Source organism: Dermochelys coriacea, chromosome 14 (assembly GCF_009764565.3).
Source record: "Dermochelys coriacea isolate rDerCor1 chromosome 14, rDerCor1.pri.v4, whole genome shotgun sequence".
Taxonomy (NCBI): Eukaryota; Metazoa; Chordata; order Testudines; family Dermochelyidae; genus Dermochelys; species Dermochelys coriacea.
The window spans coordinates 242,687-261,435 of NC_050081.1; the positions used below are offsets into that span (position 1 = coordinate 242,687).

An 18,749-nucleotide genomic window follows, 5' to 3' on the forward strand; every position below is an offset into this window, starting at 1 on the left:
GTCTTATATATCTAGAAAGAGCCAGCACCGAGCAGAGTAGCATCTTCAGAGGTCGGAAATGGGACAATCCTTCCCACCCATGCCGTGGCCAGCGCAGTGGCCCTTTTGGACCCCATGAGCGTACCACCAATCCCAGGTGTCCTTTTCACGGCAATCTCTTTCAGTCGCCCCAGTTGGATGAGTCCCGTCCCAGGCTAGAGAGCTCTCTCATGGTGCTGACGTCAGCACCGCTACTGGATCTGCAGTCAGCACCGCAGATGGCCCAGTGGTTGGCACCAAGATGGGCGCGGATACCAACGATTGGACGTGCATTGAGTCCGGGAAGCCAGACAGACAGGAAGGTCCTTTACTAGCCCAAGTCTCCTCCTCTTCTTCACCCAATGAGGTAGTAGCAGGAACATCCTTGGCGCCTGCCCCAGCTGATAGTAGAGCCCACCAGGAGCTCCTCAGAAGAGTGTCCCAGAATCTGGGGCTCCAGATGGAGGAGGTTACTGAGGTCTCAGACCCTACGGTGGACATCTTACCCCCACGGTCCCCACCAGGGTAGCGCTCCCCCTTATTAAACCAATACAAGAGACCACTAAGACCCTGTGGCAGACCCAGGCCTCTGTAACCCCCAAAGCAAAAGGGGTCAAAAGATGATGATTTGGGCCCTGGTTGAATTTACACTGTAGTCTACGTTGCTAATGGAAATACTAAAAATGGGCTCCAGTATTGGCTCCAGTTGAAAGTGTTACTATTCAACTGTTTTGTTTAGTTGTTGTTGTTTTTTTGGTGGGCAGGGACAACCAACTTCTAAGTAAAATAGTTTGTATCCTATCCTTATCCTTAAATTAAAGGAACTTTTATGCTGTCTCTTTCCCTTTCAGGGTTCAGTGATTAAAGGGCTTCAAGAAGAGATTGTAGATCTCAGACAACAATTATCAGGGGTGGGGTCAGGCAATGGCCCCCAGCAGTGTATGAATTACTCCACACAGGAGATGCAGAGTAAACTGAAGGAAGCAGTGAGAAAGATCTCTGTTCTGAGCCAAGAAAAGCAGCAACTAATTGAAATGGGAAACAAACTTCGAGCAGAACTTGGTGTAGTATCAAAGAAAGGTAAATTCATTCTATATAATGCTTTTGTTCCTGATGGGAGAGTAAATCACAGGGATTTGAAACGGAGAGAGCCAGATGGGCTTGTCCACACTTACCGGGGGATCAACAAGTGACGATTGATGCATCGGTAGTCGATTTAACGGATCTAGTGAAGACTCGCTAAATCAATGCAGATCGCTCTCCCGTCGAGAAGAGTAGGGGAAGTTGATGGGAGAGCATCTCCCATCGACATCGCATAGTGTGGACCCTGCGGTAAGTAGATCTAAGCTACGTCGATTTGAGTTACACTATTCATGTAACTCAAATTGCATAGCTTAGATTGAATTTCCCCTGTAGTGTAGACAAGGCCTAATGTGAAAGTAAAGTGCAGGGAATAGGCTGCTCCTTGAGACAGTGCATTTCTGTTCCTAATGTGAGAATTAGGTGCTAGTGCAGGGGTGGGCAAACTTTTTGGCCCAAGGGCCACATCTGGGAATAGAAATTGTATGGTGGGTCATGAATACTCAGAAAATTGGGGTTGGAGTGTGGGAGGGGGTGAGGGCTCTGGTTGGGGGTGTGGGCTCTGAGGTGGGGCCAGAAATTAGGAGTTCATGGTGCAGGAGGAGGCTCCGGGCTGGGGTGGGGGAGTCGGGTATGGGCGGGGGAGAATGAGGGCTTCAGCTGGGGGGTGTGAACTCTGGAGTGGGGTGGGGATGAGGGGTTTGGGGTGCAGGAGGATGTTCCGGGCTGGGATCGAGGGGTTTGGAGGGCAGGAGGGGGATCATTGCTGGGGCAGGGGGTTGGGGTATGGGAAGGGGTGCAGGCCCCAGCTAGGGGTGTGGGCTCTGGAGTGGGGCTGGGGATGAGGGGTTTCAGGTGCAGGAGGGTGCTCCAGGCTAGGATTGAGGGGTTTGGAGGGTGGGAGGGGGATCAGGGCTGCAGGGAGTTGGGGTGTGGGGGGAGGCTCAGGGGTGCAGGCTCTGAGCAATGCTTACCTCAAGCAACTCCCGGAAGCAGCGTCATGTCCCTTCTCTGGCTCCTACGTGGAGGCACAGCCAGGTGGCTCTGCATGCTGCCCGGTCTGCAGGCACTGCTCCTGCAGCTCCTGTTGGAGCACCAGAGGGGGCCATTGGAGCGGGACCATTGGAGCACGTAGGAGCCAGAGGGGGACCATGCAGCAGCTTCCGGGAACTGCAAGGAGCAGCACCCAACCCTGCTCCCCGTCTGGATTGCCAGAGAGAGCCAAGCCCCAGACCCCATTCCCCAGCGGGAGCTTGCAGGCCAGCTTAAAATGGCTCACGGGCTGGATCCGGCCCACAGGCCATATTTTTCCCACCCCTGTGCTAGTGGTTGAGAGCAAGTTTGTCCCTAATGCAGAAGGTGCTGGGCTAAAACATGACAAAGAGTTTGCCAGTCAGTAACTCTTGGATATGGAGATATTCAGTAAAGACCAACCTAGTGCTAAAGTGTCAGTGTGGACTTTGCATAAGTGTGAAAATTTGTTTTTGTATTTATAAAGAGGTTATTCGTCTCATGGACTCATTGTTTGATTCTCATGGAAGAGGAGAAGAAAGCAGAATAACCTTATCATCAAATAAACTTAAGATGAATTTTGAGGTCATGTGAGAGAATTTCATTGTAGAGATTTTAATTCTACTGGAAAAAGGGTTGAAAAAAATCACCAGTAGGAAAAGATATTTCTAGTCCAGTTCTGACATGGCTTTGTATCCCTATCCAATGAGAGACTGACATGTTCTGTAACTAAATGAAGGGGAAATTTTCTTTTTGTTAAGAGTGACAATAGAAAATTCCCTCTTCATAATTTATTTTCTCTCCTTTTTAGGACTTCAGCATTGCATTAGCTCTAAACAGTGCCCTGTTCATACTGTCTATGGTGCTCTGTATCCTAAAGAGCTTGCCAATGAAGCACAGCATCAACTCTCAGCTTTAGAGCATCTACAGTACCAGCTTACAACACGGGTAAAGATATATCCTCCATAAAACTAGGTTTTTGACCAGATTATTGAGACAGTGTGCTAAACCCGTTTTTTCAGTTGCATATAACTTTCCCCAGAATCTTCTTGGATTGAAATTTCTCATGCTAGATCTCAGCCGAGAAGCATTTTTGGATCATTGTGAGAACTCCATTTGGCTGACTTTGAGTTAACTAAACCTAGAGAGGAAGGGAAATGTTTTTCACCTAAGAAACTTTCAGATTCATTTCTATGTTACTATATTAAAATTTCAGTCCTAAATGAGGAGTATGTCTGTCTTGAAGAAATTTAGGTTTAAAATGACACTTGTGGTCCATTTAACCTTTATTATTGGTGATATCAAAGCCAAAAAGAACCTAGTGTCACTTTCAGTTTCCAGTCTGAGTTTGCAGTGTTGGCAGTTCGAAAAAAATAGTTTCTACTTGTAAACTGCATGAATTTGATGGATAATCACTGAGAAATAACAAGTGTGGAATCTCTCAAAGCTCTTCTTATCATGTCACTTTTCTAGAATAAAACTGCACTGTAAATCCTGCCCTCTCAGCCTAAAAAAATTACATGTCCTGTATTACTCTTATCCAGCACCATCTTAATCATGCTGGCTTCACTGTGGTGGATTCTGCTCACTTGTGTTTTAACACAAAACGTGTTGTCACTTGCCCACTTAAAAGATACCAGACAGAATGCAAATTCTGATTGCTACCTCTTAGCCTGAACCCTTCTATCCTCTAGCTAGCCCTACAGCGTTCTTATTTTCTCCTTAGTGGTATGTTTTTTTTAATTTGTGATCTTTAGATCACACACACAATTCAAATTTCCTGACCACTTCTTGACTTTTACTCACCAGAATAAAGTAAATCCCCCAGAGTCCAGAAAATTTGAAGTAGCTGACTAGGAAGCTATTTCACAAGTTGTTACTAGGCTTCCTTGATGAGGGGTGAGTCCATAGGTATGTACCTCCTGGGTTGTGTCTACTTTGGCTGAGGAGGGTGGCTAATACTTGTTTCTCTTCTTTCAGTGAAGAATGGGTCCTCAAGTTACTCCCTGGATGATTCCTTGAAAGCACCCATGTGCTTTTTGCAAATAGTGCTCAAGTGATGCTAAGAGCACACTTGAGCATAAGCTTTCGTGAGCTACAGCTCACTTCATCGGATGCATTTCATCCAATGAAGTGAGCTGTAGCTCACGAAAGCTTATGCTCAAATAAATTTGTTAGTCTCTAAGGTGCCACAAGTACTCTTTTTCTTTTTGCGAATACAGACTAGCACAGCTGCTACTCTGAAATAAGTGCACACTTTTTTCCGTGAATCTTTATAAATGATGTATTTAAAGGAATGTGCACTGGGGCATTACCTTGCTGCCAGGAAGTAAGCGCCTGTGTGGTTTTTCTTTTTTTCCCTTTAAAAAAAACCAAACCAAACCAGAATAAAAACTTACAATATAATTTAAGAATCTCACAGCAATGTTAACTTGGCCACATTGTACATCCACCTGTGTGGACCACTATGAAGTCAGTGTTGTTCATCAGGGTGCAGGTGTCTGCCTGCACAATGTATCCTGGAGGACCACGGCCCTTGTTAATGCCACTGAGCATCATACATACAACTGTGTGAAAATGACCTAAATTGACAATTAGATTTGGGCCATTTTTATGTCTAAGAGATATAATTTTGCAGAAAAAAATACAGAAAATGTATATTTTTATATGAAAAAAATCCAAAATGCAACATTTTTCATATTTTAAAATGCAAATGCAAAATGAAAATTAATTTGTTTCTGTACGAAATCAAAATGATAAAATCATTATTTTTTGTGTTTAAGGGACATTTTGCAGTTAAATTTCCAAAACTGGATTATTTTTGAAAATGCAAAAGTCTTGATATTTTAAAAAAATTCCTTAATTTTTTTTCCCAACAATGGGTCCTGCACTACTATGTGACAGTTTAAGATTAATTTTAAAGTTAGGAATCCTACAGTGTCACTGTAGTGGAGTGATCACCCTGCTCCAGCCCTGGAAGGGTGAAAGCAGCCCTGGAGAAGGCTGCAGCAGGGTAAGAGAGATTAAGAACGGCTGGGGAAGCTGAGTGGGTAGCTGACCATGGCTGGCTGAATAAGGGCCCAGCTGGCCCTTATAAGAGGAGGGGCCTGACTGCTAGGAGCTGAGCAGGATACCTAAAGTGGAGCAAGGCAGGGGAAAGGTCAGAGGAGCTGGGGAGCTCTGGCCTGAGAAACCCCCAGGCTGCAGGCCTTGATGAAGACCTAGGAAAAGGTACTGGGGTTGCAGAGGGCAGCCCAAGGGTAGACAGAAGCAGCAGGTCCAGACCCTTGTTGCTGATGGTGAGTGGCAATTATACTGCAGTCTGCCCCATGGATTGGGGGCTAGATGGTGACTGGCAGTAGCCAAAGACTGAGGAGAGGTGGGGATAGAGAGTGGGGGTTCCCTGGGGGGAGACCCAGATCTGTGGGGATAATACCAGGGGGCAGCACCCTGGTGTGAAAGGGGCACTGGGGTCTGGGAGGGACTCAGGACCCTGCAGCAAGCAGCATACTAGCCTGCAGAGGATGCTCTGGAGGCTGGAAACACTAATTCCCTGGTCAACCAGCAGGAGGTGCTGCAGGGGTGAGTCCTGCTCTGCTACAGTCACTTTGTAACTACTTTTCAGAGAAGAACCATTTTTTCCACTGAAAAAATTGGAATTTGGCCTACTTATTGACTAGCCACATGAATCAAATAGCATAGCAGTGACTTTGTTTTTTCCAGTCTTGTCTGACTGGTTCTTTGGCTCAAAGAGAAAGCTACAACTGATATCCTTTTTAAAATCGTGTCTGATGGGCCATCAGTCTTGTGATTTTTCTCATCCTCAAAAGATTGTCAAGGTCTAATCAATATATGAATGATGCTTCATCTCTCATCTCCTTTGTGATCCTGGCAGCTTTAGTCATTAAACTGATGTGTATTTCATTTAAAGTCACAAGCTTTGCACATCCTACCTCTTCTGTTGTCCTGTATTTGTCACTGATCCAACTGCTACTGGAATACTATGTCCAGTTCTGGTGCCCACAATTCAGGGATGATGTTGAAAAATTGGAGAGGATTCAGAGAAGACCCCTGAGAATGATTAAAGAATTAGAAAACTTGCTTTATAATGATAGACTTAAAGAGCTCAATCTCTTTTGGTTAATAAAGAGAATGTTAAGGGGTGACTTGATCAGTTTATAATTATATTAATGGGGAACAAGTATTTGATCATAGGCTCTTCATTCTAGAAGAGAAAGGTACAACAAGATCCAATAGCTGGAAGTTAAAGCTAAAGTTTGATGGGGAAATTTTTTTTTTTAAAAATGAGGGTTATTAACCATTGGAACATCACTAGCAATTTTTAAATCAAGAGTGGATGTTTATCTAAAAGATTAGCTTGAATTCAAACAGGAATTATTTCAGGGAAGTTCTATGGCCTATATTATGCAGGAGGTCAGACTAGACTATCACAGTGATCCCTTCTGGCCTTGTAATCTGTCTATGAAAGCTTATGCTCTAATAAATTTGTTAGTCTCTAAGGTGCCACAAGTACTCCTTTGCTTTTTATGAATCCTTTGTCATTTGAAATTTCAGCTGTCTCTATATAACTGTTGATGAGGGTGAGAATATTTGCTTTTAGCTTCTTTCATCAAATGTATTTTGCTTTCTTGGATAACAAGGCCCCAATCCAGTCAAGTACTTAAGCATTTGTGTTACTTGTGTAGCTCAAACAGCCAGCGGGGCTTGCAGCCCATAGGGCTAGCTTTTCCATTTTATGTTACTTAGCAGTGACGCAAGGAATCTACAGGCTTGTGTCCAGAACCAGATTAACTCTCCTCTGGGCCTGGGGCTATTAGATTTTGTGGGTCCCTGAAGATTTGGAGTGAGGGAGTGGGCTTAGGTCTGGGGCAGGAGATTGGGGTGCGGGAGGAGGTGCAGCTCCAGCTGGAGGGGTGGGCTATGGGGTGGGGCCAGGGATGGTTCAGGAGGTTGGGGTGCAGCAGGAGGTTTGGGGTGCAGGCTCTTGGTGGGGGTTTGAGTGCAGGAGGAGGCTCCCAGCTAGGGTAAGGGGTTGGGCCGCAGGAGGGGGTGCGGAGTGCAGGCTCCAGATGGGAGGCGCTTACCTCAGGTGGCTCCTGGTCAGCAGTGCAGCAGGGCTAAGGCAGGATCCCTGTCTGCCTTGGCTCTGCACTGCTCTGCTCCCCGAGGTGGCCGGCATGTCTGGCCCCTAGGCAGAGGGGCCAGGCTGCTCTGCGCAGTGCACCCTGTCCGTGCCTGCAGGCGCTGCCCCTGCAGCTCCCATTGGCTGCAGTACCCAGCTAATGGGAGCTGCGGAGCTGGCACTGGGGGTGGGGGCAGCGCACAGAGATTCCCTGAACACCCCTAGCCTAGGGGCTGCAGGGACACATCGGTGAGTTGGCACTTGTGGCTCCCAGGGGGGCGGGTCACTGAAGCTCGGGGACCAGTTTCTGACCCCGCAGCACGCAGACTTTCTGCGGGCCAGATGAAAAGAAGCAGCGGGCAGCGTCCCCCCTCTTAGCCTGAGGCCCCCTGGGCTGCTGCCCCTAAAATCCCTGCATTAATCTGGTCCTACCTGAATCCTGTAAAAATATTAGTTTAAATAGTTAGAATTGGACATAATTAGCATAAGGCTTTGAGGCCTATGACCTTTGGTATAGAAAAATGGCCCAACAGTTACCCTGAGTTTTGGGAAATGGGGAGTAGCATGCTTAAGGGGGGAGTCTGTGCATAATGATATCGGGTAACCACAAGAACATTGACCCAATACTAGGCTTGGATATTTTAGGATAAAATGTTGGCAAATGCTTAAATGAAGACTTGCCTTGGCAACATTGACATATATGATGATGAATTGAAATTAATAATATACTAACCTATAGGATAAAGATACCCCAACATTATTTGAGTGTCTTCATTGTGTACACCAAGGCTCCCAACCAGACATTGAGCTTGATGATCTTGATTCTGTTGTGCCTTATTCTGGGACTAGAACTCTACTACCCCCAGCTCTGTAAATTGTTGTTAAATGAAAATCAATAACCACTAAATAATTGGGTTATACTTTAAACTACATATATGGTTATCCATGTACTTTAGTACTTTGCTGGATCAGAGCCAAAATTAGCACAGTTCAGAATCAAACTTCCCCTTTTCCCTTCAAGTGGTTTGAACTTCTAGTTGTCCCATTGTTTGCAGTGTTGTGCCTGTATTGGTCCCAGGATACTAGAGAGACAAGGCAGGTGAAGTAGTATCTCTTATTGGACCAACTTCCCTAGGTTAAAAAGACAAGCTTTCTCACTTACACAGAGACAATCGCTACACTCTGAATGAATGCACCCAGAAAAATTATAAAACAAAACTACCATATCACTCATGGATGAACATTTTTCACAAAATGATCACTCTGTATCTGACCTCTCAGTCCTCATCCTCAAAGTAAACCTGCACAACACCTTCAAAAGATGAGCCTAGGAGTTTGAATTCATAACTTTGCTAGACACTTAAAAATTATGGAATCAATAAAGACAATAGATTTATGGCTCATTACAGCAATCTGTAACCCACAAACCCTACTTTATCTTATGACTGCAGAGGTGTTGACTGCCCACTTCACTTTGAATGGTCTCTTGCAACATACATTAATTACTTATGCTTAACAATCTGTTCAGCTTGTATTTAGCAATGATACTCTGAGTACCTTTCCCAGATCCTGAGGAAGACTTCTGTTATAAGCTTAACAGTTTGTCTCTTTCACCAACAGAAGTTGATCCCATAAAAGATATTATCTTACCCACCTTGTCTCTCTAGTTTCCCCAAATCAGAAAAACTCTTCCAGGGAATTAAAGCAACAAAACTGTCTCACTTGCCTAAAAAAAAAACTGAAATATTCCAAGTTTTAAGCTTGGCCTAGAAGGGCAAAGCATCCAAGGGCAAAGCCAAGGAAGAACAATATAGTCACATAATGGCTGCACTCATCACTCTGGCCCCAAATTATCATGCCCTCCCTCAAAGTAACAAAGATCTCTGTCGTGTTTACTGACAAACTATGTTTGATTAAGGATGTAGATGGAAGACTAGAATGCAAGTGGCACAAAGTTTACTCTCAATCCATCCACCAACAGCCATATGCTTTTCCAGTAACAATCAAAGGGAATTGTCATAGCTTCAAAATCATGGTTGGCAGAGCTGTTGCAAACCTATGACTTGTTAGTAAGCTGCACTCCAGCTGCTTAAAGTGCTTGGGGGAAACCTCATGTGAGGGACAAGTGCCAGATCTGTCTGGACTTCAGACCCTGCACTTAAAAGGACAGACATTAGGCTGAAGGTTGTCCTCATGGAAGCGGCCCTCAGATAAGTCTCAGAACCAAGCCGCTCTGATTCACCACTGAGTACTTTGGCATTGGTGCAAAGTGCTCGCTGGCACCAAGCTCTTTTTGCAGAGCTGCTGGAAGTAGGGGTGCTGGGGGTGCTGCTATACCCTGTGGCTTGAAGTGGTTTCCATTATATACAGGGTTTACAGTTTGGTTCAATGTCTCTCAGCGCGCGCGCGCACACACACACACACCCCGCTTTCCCCAACTGTAAAAATTGTGCCAGCACCCCTGGAGGTTGTGGAAAGAGTTTGGGAGGAATTATTAGGAGTGGAGTTTTGGCCATTGTCAAAGGGTGGGCATCTTGAGCACACCCCCTTGGGGCCCTACTAGTGCATTGCACTCAGTACCCCCTTGGGTTCTTTCAATCAAAAACCTGTACCTCCTTCCTGGGATCTGATTTATTACATTTTTCTACAAAGGATGACTTGCTTGTTCGTTGCCCCAGGTGACCCAGCACTGGATCCCTAGAAAAGTCCTGGTCAGCTGTTCATGCTAATTCAGAAAGTTATTACCTCTCTACTTAAATAGGAGTGCTCAGCTCTCCTCCTTGGGACTGGGTTATAATTTAGCCAGCTGAAAAGTTTTAGCCAGCTGCTTCCTCAGCTGGCTCCTTTTTCCTCAATTAATCTTCAGGCTAAGAGGATCCAGCAGGCAGCTCTCTCTTCCTGGTTTCTGCCCTGTTATGAGGGAATAGCTAACATGTATGCTAGTTTTCAGAGTAGCAGCCGTGTTAGTCTGTATTTGCAAAAAGAAAAAGAGTACTTGTGGCGCCTTAGAGACTAACAAATTTATTTGAGCATAAGCTTTCGTGAGCTACAGCTCACTTCATCGGATGCATTTGGTGGAAAATACGGTGGGTAGATTTATATACACACACAGAGAACATGAAACAATGGGTTTTATCATACACACTGTAAGGAGAGTGATCACTTAAGATGAGCTATTACCAGCAGGAGGGGGAGGGAAGAGGAAAACCTTTTATGGTGATAATCAAGGTAATTAATTGTATCCAGTTTGCGAATTAATTCCAATTCATCAGTCTCTCATTGGAGTTTGCTTTTGAAGTTTTTTTTGTTGAAGGATAGCCACTCTCAGGTCTGTAATCGAGTGACCGGAGAGATTGAAGTGTTCTCTGACTGGTTTTTGAATGTTATAATTCTTGATGTCTGATTTGTGTCCATTTATTCTTTTACGTAGAGACTGTCCATTTTGACCAATGTAACATTCAAAAACCAGTCAGAGAACACTTCACTCTCTCTGGTCACTCGAGTGGCTATCCTTCAACAAAAAAAACTTCAAAAACAGACTCCAGCAAGAGACTGCAAATTAATTCCAATTCAGCAAACTGGATACAATTAACTTAGGCTTGAATAGAGACTGGGACCGGATGGGTCATTACACAAAGGAAAACTATTTCCCCATGTTATTTCTCCCCCCCACTGTTCCTCAGATGTTCTTGTCAACGGCTGGAAATGACCCACCTTGATCATCACTACAAAAGGTTTTCTCCCACACCTGCCCCCCCCACCACCACCACTCTCCTGCTGGTAATAGCTCATCTTAAGTGATCACTCTCCTTACAGTGTGTCTGATAAAACCCCATTGTTTCATGTTCTGTGTGTGTGTGTGTGTGTGTGTGTGTGTATATATAAATCTCCCCACTGTATTTTCCACCGAATGTATCCAATGAAGTGAGCTGTAGCTCACGAAAGCTTATGCTCAAATAAATTTGTTAGTCTCTAAGGTGCCACAAGTACTCCTTTTCTTTTTATATACATGCTAGTCCCCCATCTCAGATCTGGCTCATTCCCAATTGACTGGGTGTGAGGGGAACCTGGCCACACCCTCTTTGCAAGGCTCCTGGCTCCAGGCCCCTAAAGATACAATGATGGGATTTCATCCCAGGCACCATTCATTCCTGGTACAGCTTTCTTTTTATCTATATCCCCCTTAGATCCTTATATGGAACATTTCAAACCTTTACAGGTCCATGTCATGTAGCAGGGTGGGCTGACCACTATATGCTACTGCGTGTGCAGGGAAAACTACCCCGTCATAGCAATACTGATCTTCTGGTATATAACATAGTTTAATTTCCTACTTCACAATATCTCTATTTTATGTGTCTCGTGCTTACAGTAATACACAAGAAACTGACCTGTAAATACTGTCTTTGCAGAGGCTCCGGATGCACATTGCAGGTTATCTGTAGATGCCTGTGTTAAATGAAATGTGCAATAATTTGGGCTGGCTTCTTTTCATAACAGGAGCTCCAGTATGCACAGCGACAACGTTTCTCAAGAGTGACTTCTATGATTGCCTTTCCTAGCTCAATAGAGAGCTTAAGTGATGAAAATGTTCCAAGTACCTGTGGTGAGAGAGCAGAATTACCCCAGATTCAGGTACAGTACAAGAATTTTTTTACTAATGTGATCTACTTTTAACCATGTGCTTTAGTTCTATATAACTAATACTCATTTTCTATAAGATATTGAAAATTCATTACTTTACTTATTCATTAAGTGCAAAATAGTATTTATAATACAGCTTTATTTTATAAAACATATTTTAAACCAGTTGTATCCCAACCACACTGTCCGTGTTCCAACTTCATTCTCTTTCCCCTTATGCCCTGTCTAAATTAGAAATAATAACAGTTTGTCTCCCAGCTGCTGAAACCATCTAGCTATCTCATTGAGAAGCTCCCAGTCCTGACCCTCTCCCGTCCCCCTGCCATCTTTTGATTAAACCAATTTCCAGGTGTCATCCATCTGAAGAGTAGATATCCTCTTAAGGGGATGTGCTGATTCTCACAGGTTCAACTGGAATCTTCTGTAAGAAATTGCAGTCCAGGGCAACAAATGGAAAGTACATCCTCAGAAACAAACCAATCACAGCAACTCAGTAGGGAAAGCCAGTCCCAACAGGCCTGGATGTCATCATCTGGAGTACACAGCTCTCTCCAGGATATTTGGAAGATTCTAGATATGGGATCAAGCCCTTCTATTCTCAGCCCTCAAAGCAACATAGATCAAGGTAAGCATGACTACGAAAGAATTCACAGTATGAGGAGTGAAGGTACAATGGTAGATTCTCTCCGTTTATACTGATTTTACTATATGAGAGGTTTCAGAGTAGCAGCCGTGTTAGTCTGTATTCGCAAAAAGAAAAGGAGTACTTGTGGCACCTTAGACTAACAAATTTATTTGAGCATAAGCTTTCGTGAGCTACAGCTCACTTCATCGGATGCATTCAGTGGAAAATACAGTGGGGAGATTTATATACATGGAGAACATGAAACAATGGGTGTTACCATACACACTGTAATGAGAGTGATCACTTAAGATGAGCTATTACTAGCAGGAGAGTGGTGGTGGGGGGGGAACCTTTTGTAGTGATGATCAAGGTGGGTCATTTCCAGCCGTTGACAAGAATGTCTGAGGAACACTGTGGGGTGGGGGGGAGGAATAAGCATGGGGAAATAGTTTTCCTTTGTGTAATGACCCATCCGGTCCCAGTCTCTATTCAAGCCTAAGTTAATTGTATCCAGTTTGCGAATTAATTCCAATTCAGCAGTCTCTCATTGGAGTCTGGTTTTGAAGTTTTTTTTTTTTTTTTTTTTTGTAGGTCTGTAATCGAGTGACCAGAGAGAGTGAAGTGTTCTCCGACTGGTTTTTGAATGCTTTAATTATTGACGTCTGATTTGTGTCCATTTATTCTTTTACGTAGAGACTGTCCAGTTTGACCAATGTACATGGCAGAGGGGCATTGCTGGCACATGATGGCATATATCACATTGGTAGATATGCAGGTGAATGAGCCTCTGATAGTGTGGCTGATGTGATTAGGCCCTATGATGGTGTCCCCTGAAAGAAATGTGGACAGAGTTGGCAACGGGCTTTGTTGCAAGGATAGGTTCCTGGGTTATGGTTCTGTTGTGTGGTTGCCAGTGAGTATTTGCTTCAGGTTGGGGGGCTGTCTGAAAGCAAGGACTGGCCTGTCTCCCAAGATCTGTGAGAGTGATGGGTCGTCCTTCAGGATAGGTTGTAGATCCCTGATGATGCATTGGAGAGGTTTTAGTTGGGGGCTGAAGGTGATGGCTAGTGGCGTTCTGATATATTCTTTGTTGGGCCTGTCCTGTAGTAGGTGATTTCTGGGTACTCTCCTGGTTCTGTCAGTCTGTTTCTTCACTTCAGCAGGTAGGTATTGTAGTTGTAAGAATGCTTGATAGAGATCTTGTAGGTGTTTGTCTCTGCCTGAGGGGTTGGAGCAAATGCGGTTGTATTGTAGAGCTTAGCTATAGACAATAGATCGTGTGGTGTGGTGTGATGTGGTGTGGTCTAGGTGAAAGCTGGAGGCATGTAGGTAGGAATAGCGGTCAATAGGTTTCCGATATACGGTTGTGTTTATGTGACCGTCGCTTATTAGCACCATAGTGTCCAGGTTTTTCTCCCGCCGCCGCGCCCTCCCGCCCCCACTCTCCTGCTGGTAATAGTTCCTCTTAAGTGATCACTCTCATTAGTGTGTATGGTAATACCCATTGTTACATGTTCTCTATGTATATAAATCTCCTCACTGTATTTTCCACTGAATGCATCCAATGAAGTGAGCTGTAGCTCACGAAAGCTTTATGCTCAAATAAATTTGTTAGTCTCTAAGGTGCCACAAGTACTCCTTTTCTTTTTACTATATGAGAATGGTCCTAAAGTTAGTCACTTAATTATCCATAAACCCAGCTGTCATAGATGTTCCAAGAATTACTTTGAATATTGCTGCTGGGGAAAAACAAACTGTTAAGAGGAACACTAACACTTCTCCCCAATATTATCATCCTCATTAAGAATGCTGTTCCCCTCTTAATAAAATGATTAACTAGAGGAATACAAATACCACTCAACTTTATAGCAGAACTTTATTAGGAGAAGATATAAAAATGAGTCCTCAATAACTGAACGATTAATATACTGTCCTGCTGCTGTTGGAGCAGCACTGTAACTTGGTCAGTCCTTACAAAGCTATTACTTTGTGGCAGGTATACGCTCCCTTAATATTATTTATTTGTATTATGGTAACAGAGACCGCAGATGAGATCAGGGCCCCATTGTGCAAGTTACCATACAAACATATATTAAGGAACAGTCCCTGCCTGAAAAATGCTACAGTTTAACTAGAAAAAAACAAAACAAAGGGTGGAAGGAGAAATATAGGCACAAAGAGCTAATGCAAAATGGCCAAGGTTACACAACAGGTCAGTAGCAGAGCTGGGAATAACACCCGTGTCTCCTGACTTCCAGCCCAGTACCCTGTCCACTGGACCACACTGCCTCTCCATAATCCTCCTATGCTAACAATTTATTGGCATAGATTTAAAGAAATCTCTGTAATTCTGGGGCACTGTGGATTAATGTTGCATAGGGTTTAAGGCCAGAAAGGTCCATTAGATCATCTTGGCTGAACTCCTGTACATTATAGGCCAGTGCATTTCATCTAGATACCCCCTATATAAAAGGCAAAGACTTTGGTTAGACCAAAACATTTCAGCCCTCAGAAGACTTAACTATGTGAGAGAACATCCTGAGAACAGGAGAAACCAAGCTGGAACCAATAACCAAGGTCCTTGCAGTGGCACTGAATTGATTGAGATGATCCCAGCAGATGAACCATGCCCCTTTCTGCAGAAGAAGGTGAAAAATCCTCAAGGCCCCAGCCTTTCTGACCTAAGGGAAAATTCCTTCCTGACCCCAGATCTGGTAATCAGTATGATCCTGAGCATATGAGCAAGACAAAGTGTGTGAGGTCATATATTTTATTGGACCAACTTATGTTGGTGAGACAAACAAGCTTTCGAGCTTACACAGACTCTTCTTCAGGTTTGAAGAAACTAACTACCAGCCATGCATCTAGAAAGAAGATCCTCTGTAACTTCTCAGGCCACTGGTCCACTGCTTGGTGTCCCATCTCCAGCTGTAGCCAATCTCTGATGCTTCAGAGGAAGGCAAAACTGAAAACAGATTACATTTAAGCCAATTATGCATCAGCAAAAAAAAATTCCTTCCAGATCCCTGCAGGCAACTGGCTGAAGCCCTGAAGTATGAGATTTGATTATAGAACTGCAAGTGTTATGAGCCTATTGAGAGTGATGCAGGCAAACCTGTCCTCCCCATGGCCTTGAAGGAAGGGGATGACTAGGGGAGATCCAGTCACAGATTCCAAAATCAGAAGGGACCATTATGACCACCCATCCCTGCCCCCTTGCATACATAGGCCATAGAATTTCTCTTAGAAGCTTGATTAAAGTATATTTTCTTCATAAAGACTCTAAGCGATGGTGAATCCACCATCTCTCCCAGTAAGCTGTTCCAATGTTTAATCACCCTCACTGCTAGGAAATTCTTATTTCAATGTTGAATTTATCTAAATTCAATTTCCAGCCATTGGATCCTGTTATGCCTTTGTCAGCAATGTTGGAAAGGCCCCCCTCCCCATCAGATGTCTGTTTTTCTAGCTGCAAGTGCCTATGAGCAGTGATTGAGTCACCTCTCAGCTGTATCTTGGATAAGCTGAGCTCACTAAACCTCACATTTTAAGGCTTGTTTTTTCAGTCCCTGGATCATTTTTATGGCCTTATGTTGAACTCTCTGTAGTATTTCCACATCCTTCTTGAAGAGTGGCTATCAGAACTGGACACAGTATTCTAGTAGGTTTCAGAGTAGCAGCCGTGTTAGTCTGTATTTGCAAAAAGAAAAGGAGTACTTGTGGCACCTTAGACTAACAAATTTATTTGAGCATAAGCTTTTGTGAGCTACAGCTCACTTCATTGGATGCATTCGATGGAAAATACAGTGGGGAGATTTACACACACATGCACGCACGCACAAAATCTGAAGCAAATACTCACCAGCAACCATACACCACACAACAGAACCACTAACCCAGGAACCTATCCTTGCAACAAAGCCCGTTGCCAACTCTGTCCACATATCTATTCAGGGGATACCATCATAGGGCCTAATCACATCAGCCACACTATCAGAGGCTCGTTCACCTGCGCATCTACCAATGTGATATATGCCATCATGTGCCAGCAATGCCCCTCTGCCATGTACATTGGTCAAACTGGACAGTCTCTACGTAAAAGAATAAATGGACACAAATCAGACGTCAAGAATTATAACATTCAAAAACCAGTTGGAGAACACTTCAATCTCTCTGGTCACTCGATTACAGACCTGAGAGTGGCTATCCTTCAACAAAAAAAACTTCAAAAGCAAACTCCAATGAGAGACTGATGAATTGGAATTAATTTGCAAACTGGATACAATTAATTTAGGCTTGATGGGTCATTACACAAAGGAAAACTATTTCCCCATGTTATTTCTCCCACCCCCCACTGTTCCTCAGACCTTCTTGTTAATTGCTGGAAATGGCCCACCTTGATTATCACCGTAAAAGGTTTTCTTCCTCCTCCCCGCCCCCCCCCCCTTGCTGGTAATAGCTCATCTTAAGTGATCACTCTCCTTACAGTGTGTATGATAAAACCCATAGTATTCTAGTAGTGATCTTAGCAATGCTATGTACAGAGGCAAGTTCATTTACCTACTTCTACTTGATATTCCCCTTTTTATTACATTCAAGGAGCACATTAGCCCTTTTTGTCACTGCATTGTATTGAGATCACATGTTGAGCTGATTATTTATCATGACTCCTAAGTGCTTTACCAAGACAGAATCTTGCATCCTGTAGGTATAACCTCCGATCTTGGTTCCCAGATGTATTACCTTGCATTTGGCAGTATTAAAACACATTTTGTTGCATTGTAACCATTTTAACCAGACAATTCAGATCACCATGTAACAATAACCTGTCCTCCTCATTATTTACTACCCCAGCAATCTGTCTCATCTGCAAATTTTATCAGCAAATGTTTTATAATATAAAATGATTTATTTTATAAATTTATCTAGATTATTCATAAAAATATTAGTGTGATAGTATGATATCTTACCATTACCAACTACATTTTGAGATCTGTCAGTGAACCAGTTTTTAAACCATCTAATGTGTACCCTGTTAATTGTGTATTGTGGAATTCCTCCGGGTACAGTCTGAACTGTTGAACAGATGCATCCCCTCAATTCTCCAGCATGGGGTGCCTTTTATACTGCTTCATTGTAAGAGCAACCACTCCTGGTCTGCTCACAAACAGCCTCCAGCATGTAAATCACTCCCAGTTAAACAGAGCCAGAAGAGTACCCAGAAGTCACCTACTACAGGACAGGCCCAACAAAGAAAACAACAGAACGCCACTAGCCATCACCTTCAGCCCCCAACTAAAACCCCTCCAACGCATCATCAAGGATCTACAACCTATCCTGAAGGACGAGCCATCGCTCTCTCAGATCTTGGGAGATAGACCAGTCCTTGCTTACAGACAGCCCCCCAATCTGAAGCAAATACCCACCAGCAACCACACACCACACAACAGAACCACTAACCCAGGAACCTATCCTTGCAACAAAGCCCGTTGCCAACTCTGTCCACATATCTATTCAGGGGATACCATCATAGGGCCTAATCACATCAGCCACACTATCAGAGGCTCCTTCACCTGCGCATCTACCAATGTGATATATGCCATCATGTGCCAGCAATGCCCCTCTGCCATGTACATTGGCCAAACTGGACAGTCTCTACGTAAAAGAATGAATGGACACAAATCAGACGTCAAGAATTATAACATTCAAAAACCAGTTGGAGAACACTTCAATCTCTCTGGTCACTCGATCACAGACCTAAGAGTGGCTATACTTCAACAAAAAAGCTTCAAAAACAGACTCCAACGAGAGACTGCTGAATTGGAATTAATTTGCAAACTGGATACAATTAACTTAGGCTTGAATAGAGACTGGGAATGGATGAGTCATTACACAAAGTAAAACTATTTCCCCATGGTATTTCTCCCTCCCACCCCACCCCCCACTGTTCCTCTGATATTCTTAGGTTTCAGAGTAGCAGCCGTGTTAGTCTGTATTCTCAAAAAGAAAAGGAGTACTTGTGGCACCTTAGAGACTAACAAATTTATTAGAGCATAAGCTTTCGTGAGCTACAGCTCACTTCATCGGATGCATCCGATGAAGTGAGCTGTAGCTCACGAAAGCTTATGCTCTAATAAATTTGTTAGTCTCTGATATTCTTGTTAACTGCTGGAATTAGCCTACCTGCTTGTCACCATGAAAGGTTTTCCTCCTTCCCCCCCCTGCTGT

At 43.8% G+C, this 18,749-nt stretch overlaps 1 protein-coding gene across 2 annotated transcripts in view; it reads left to right on the forward strand.

Moving 5' to 3' along the window:
* CCDC57 (coiled-coil domain containing 57) overlaps positions 1 to 18,749 on the forward strand; it is a 147,189-nt gene that overhangs the window by 94,798 nt on the left and 33,642 nt on the right. For both annotated transcript variants that reach the window (XM_038372374.2, XM_043497587.1), the window contains 4 exons: positions 870 to 1,098; positions 2,921 to 3,057; positions 11,753 to 11,887; positions 12,302 to 12,521. In XM_038372374.2, coding sequence (XP_038228302.1) covers positions 870 to 1,098; positions 2,921 to 3,057; positions 11,753 to 11,887; positions 12,302 to 12,521 — 721 coding nt within the window. The remainder of the gene's footprint in view (positions 1 to 869; positions 1,099 to 2,920; positions 3,058 to 11,752; positions 11,888 to 12,301; positions 12,522 to 18,749) is intronic.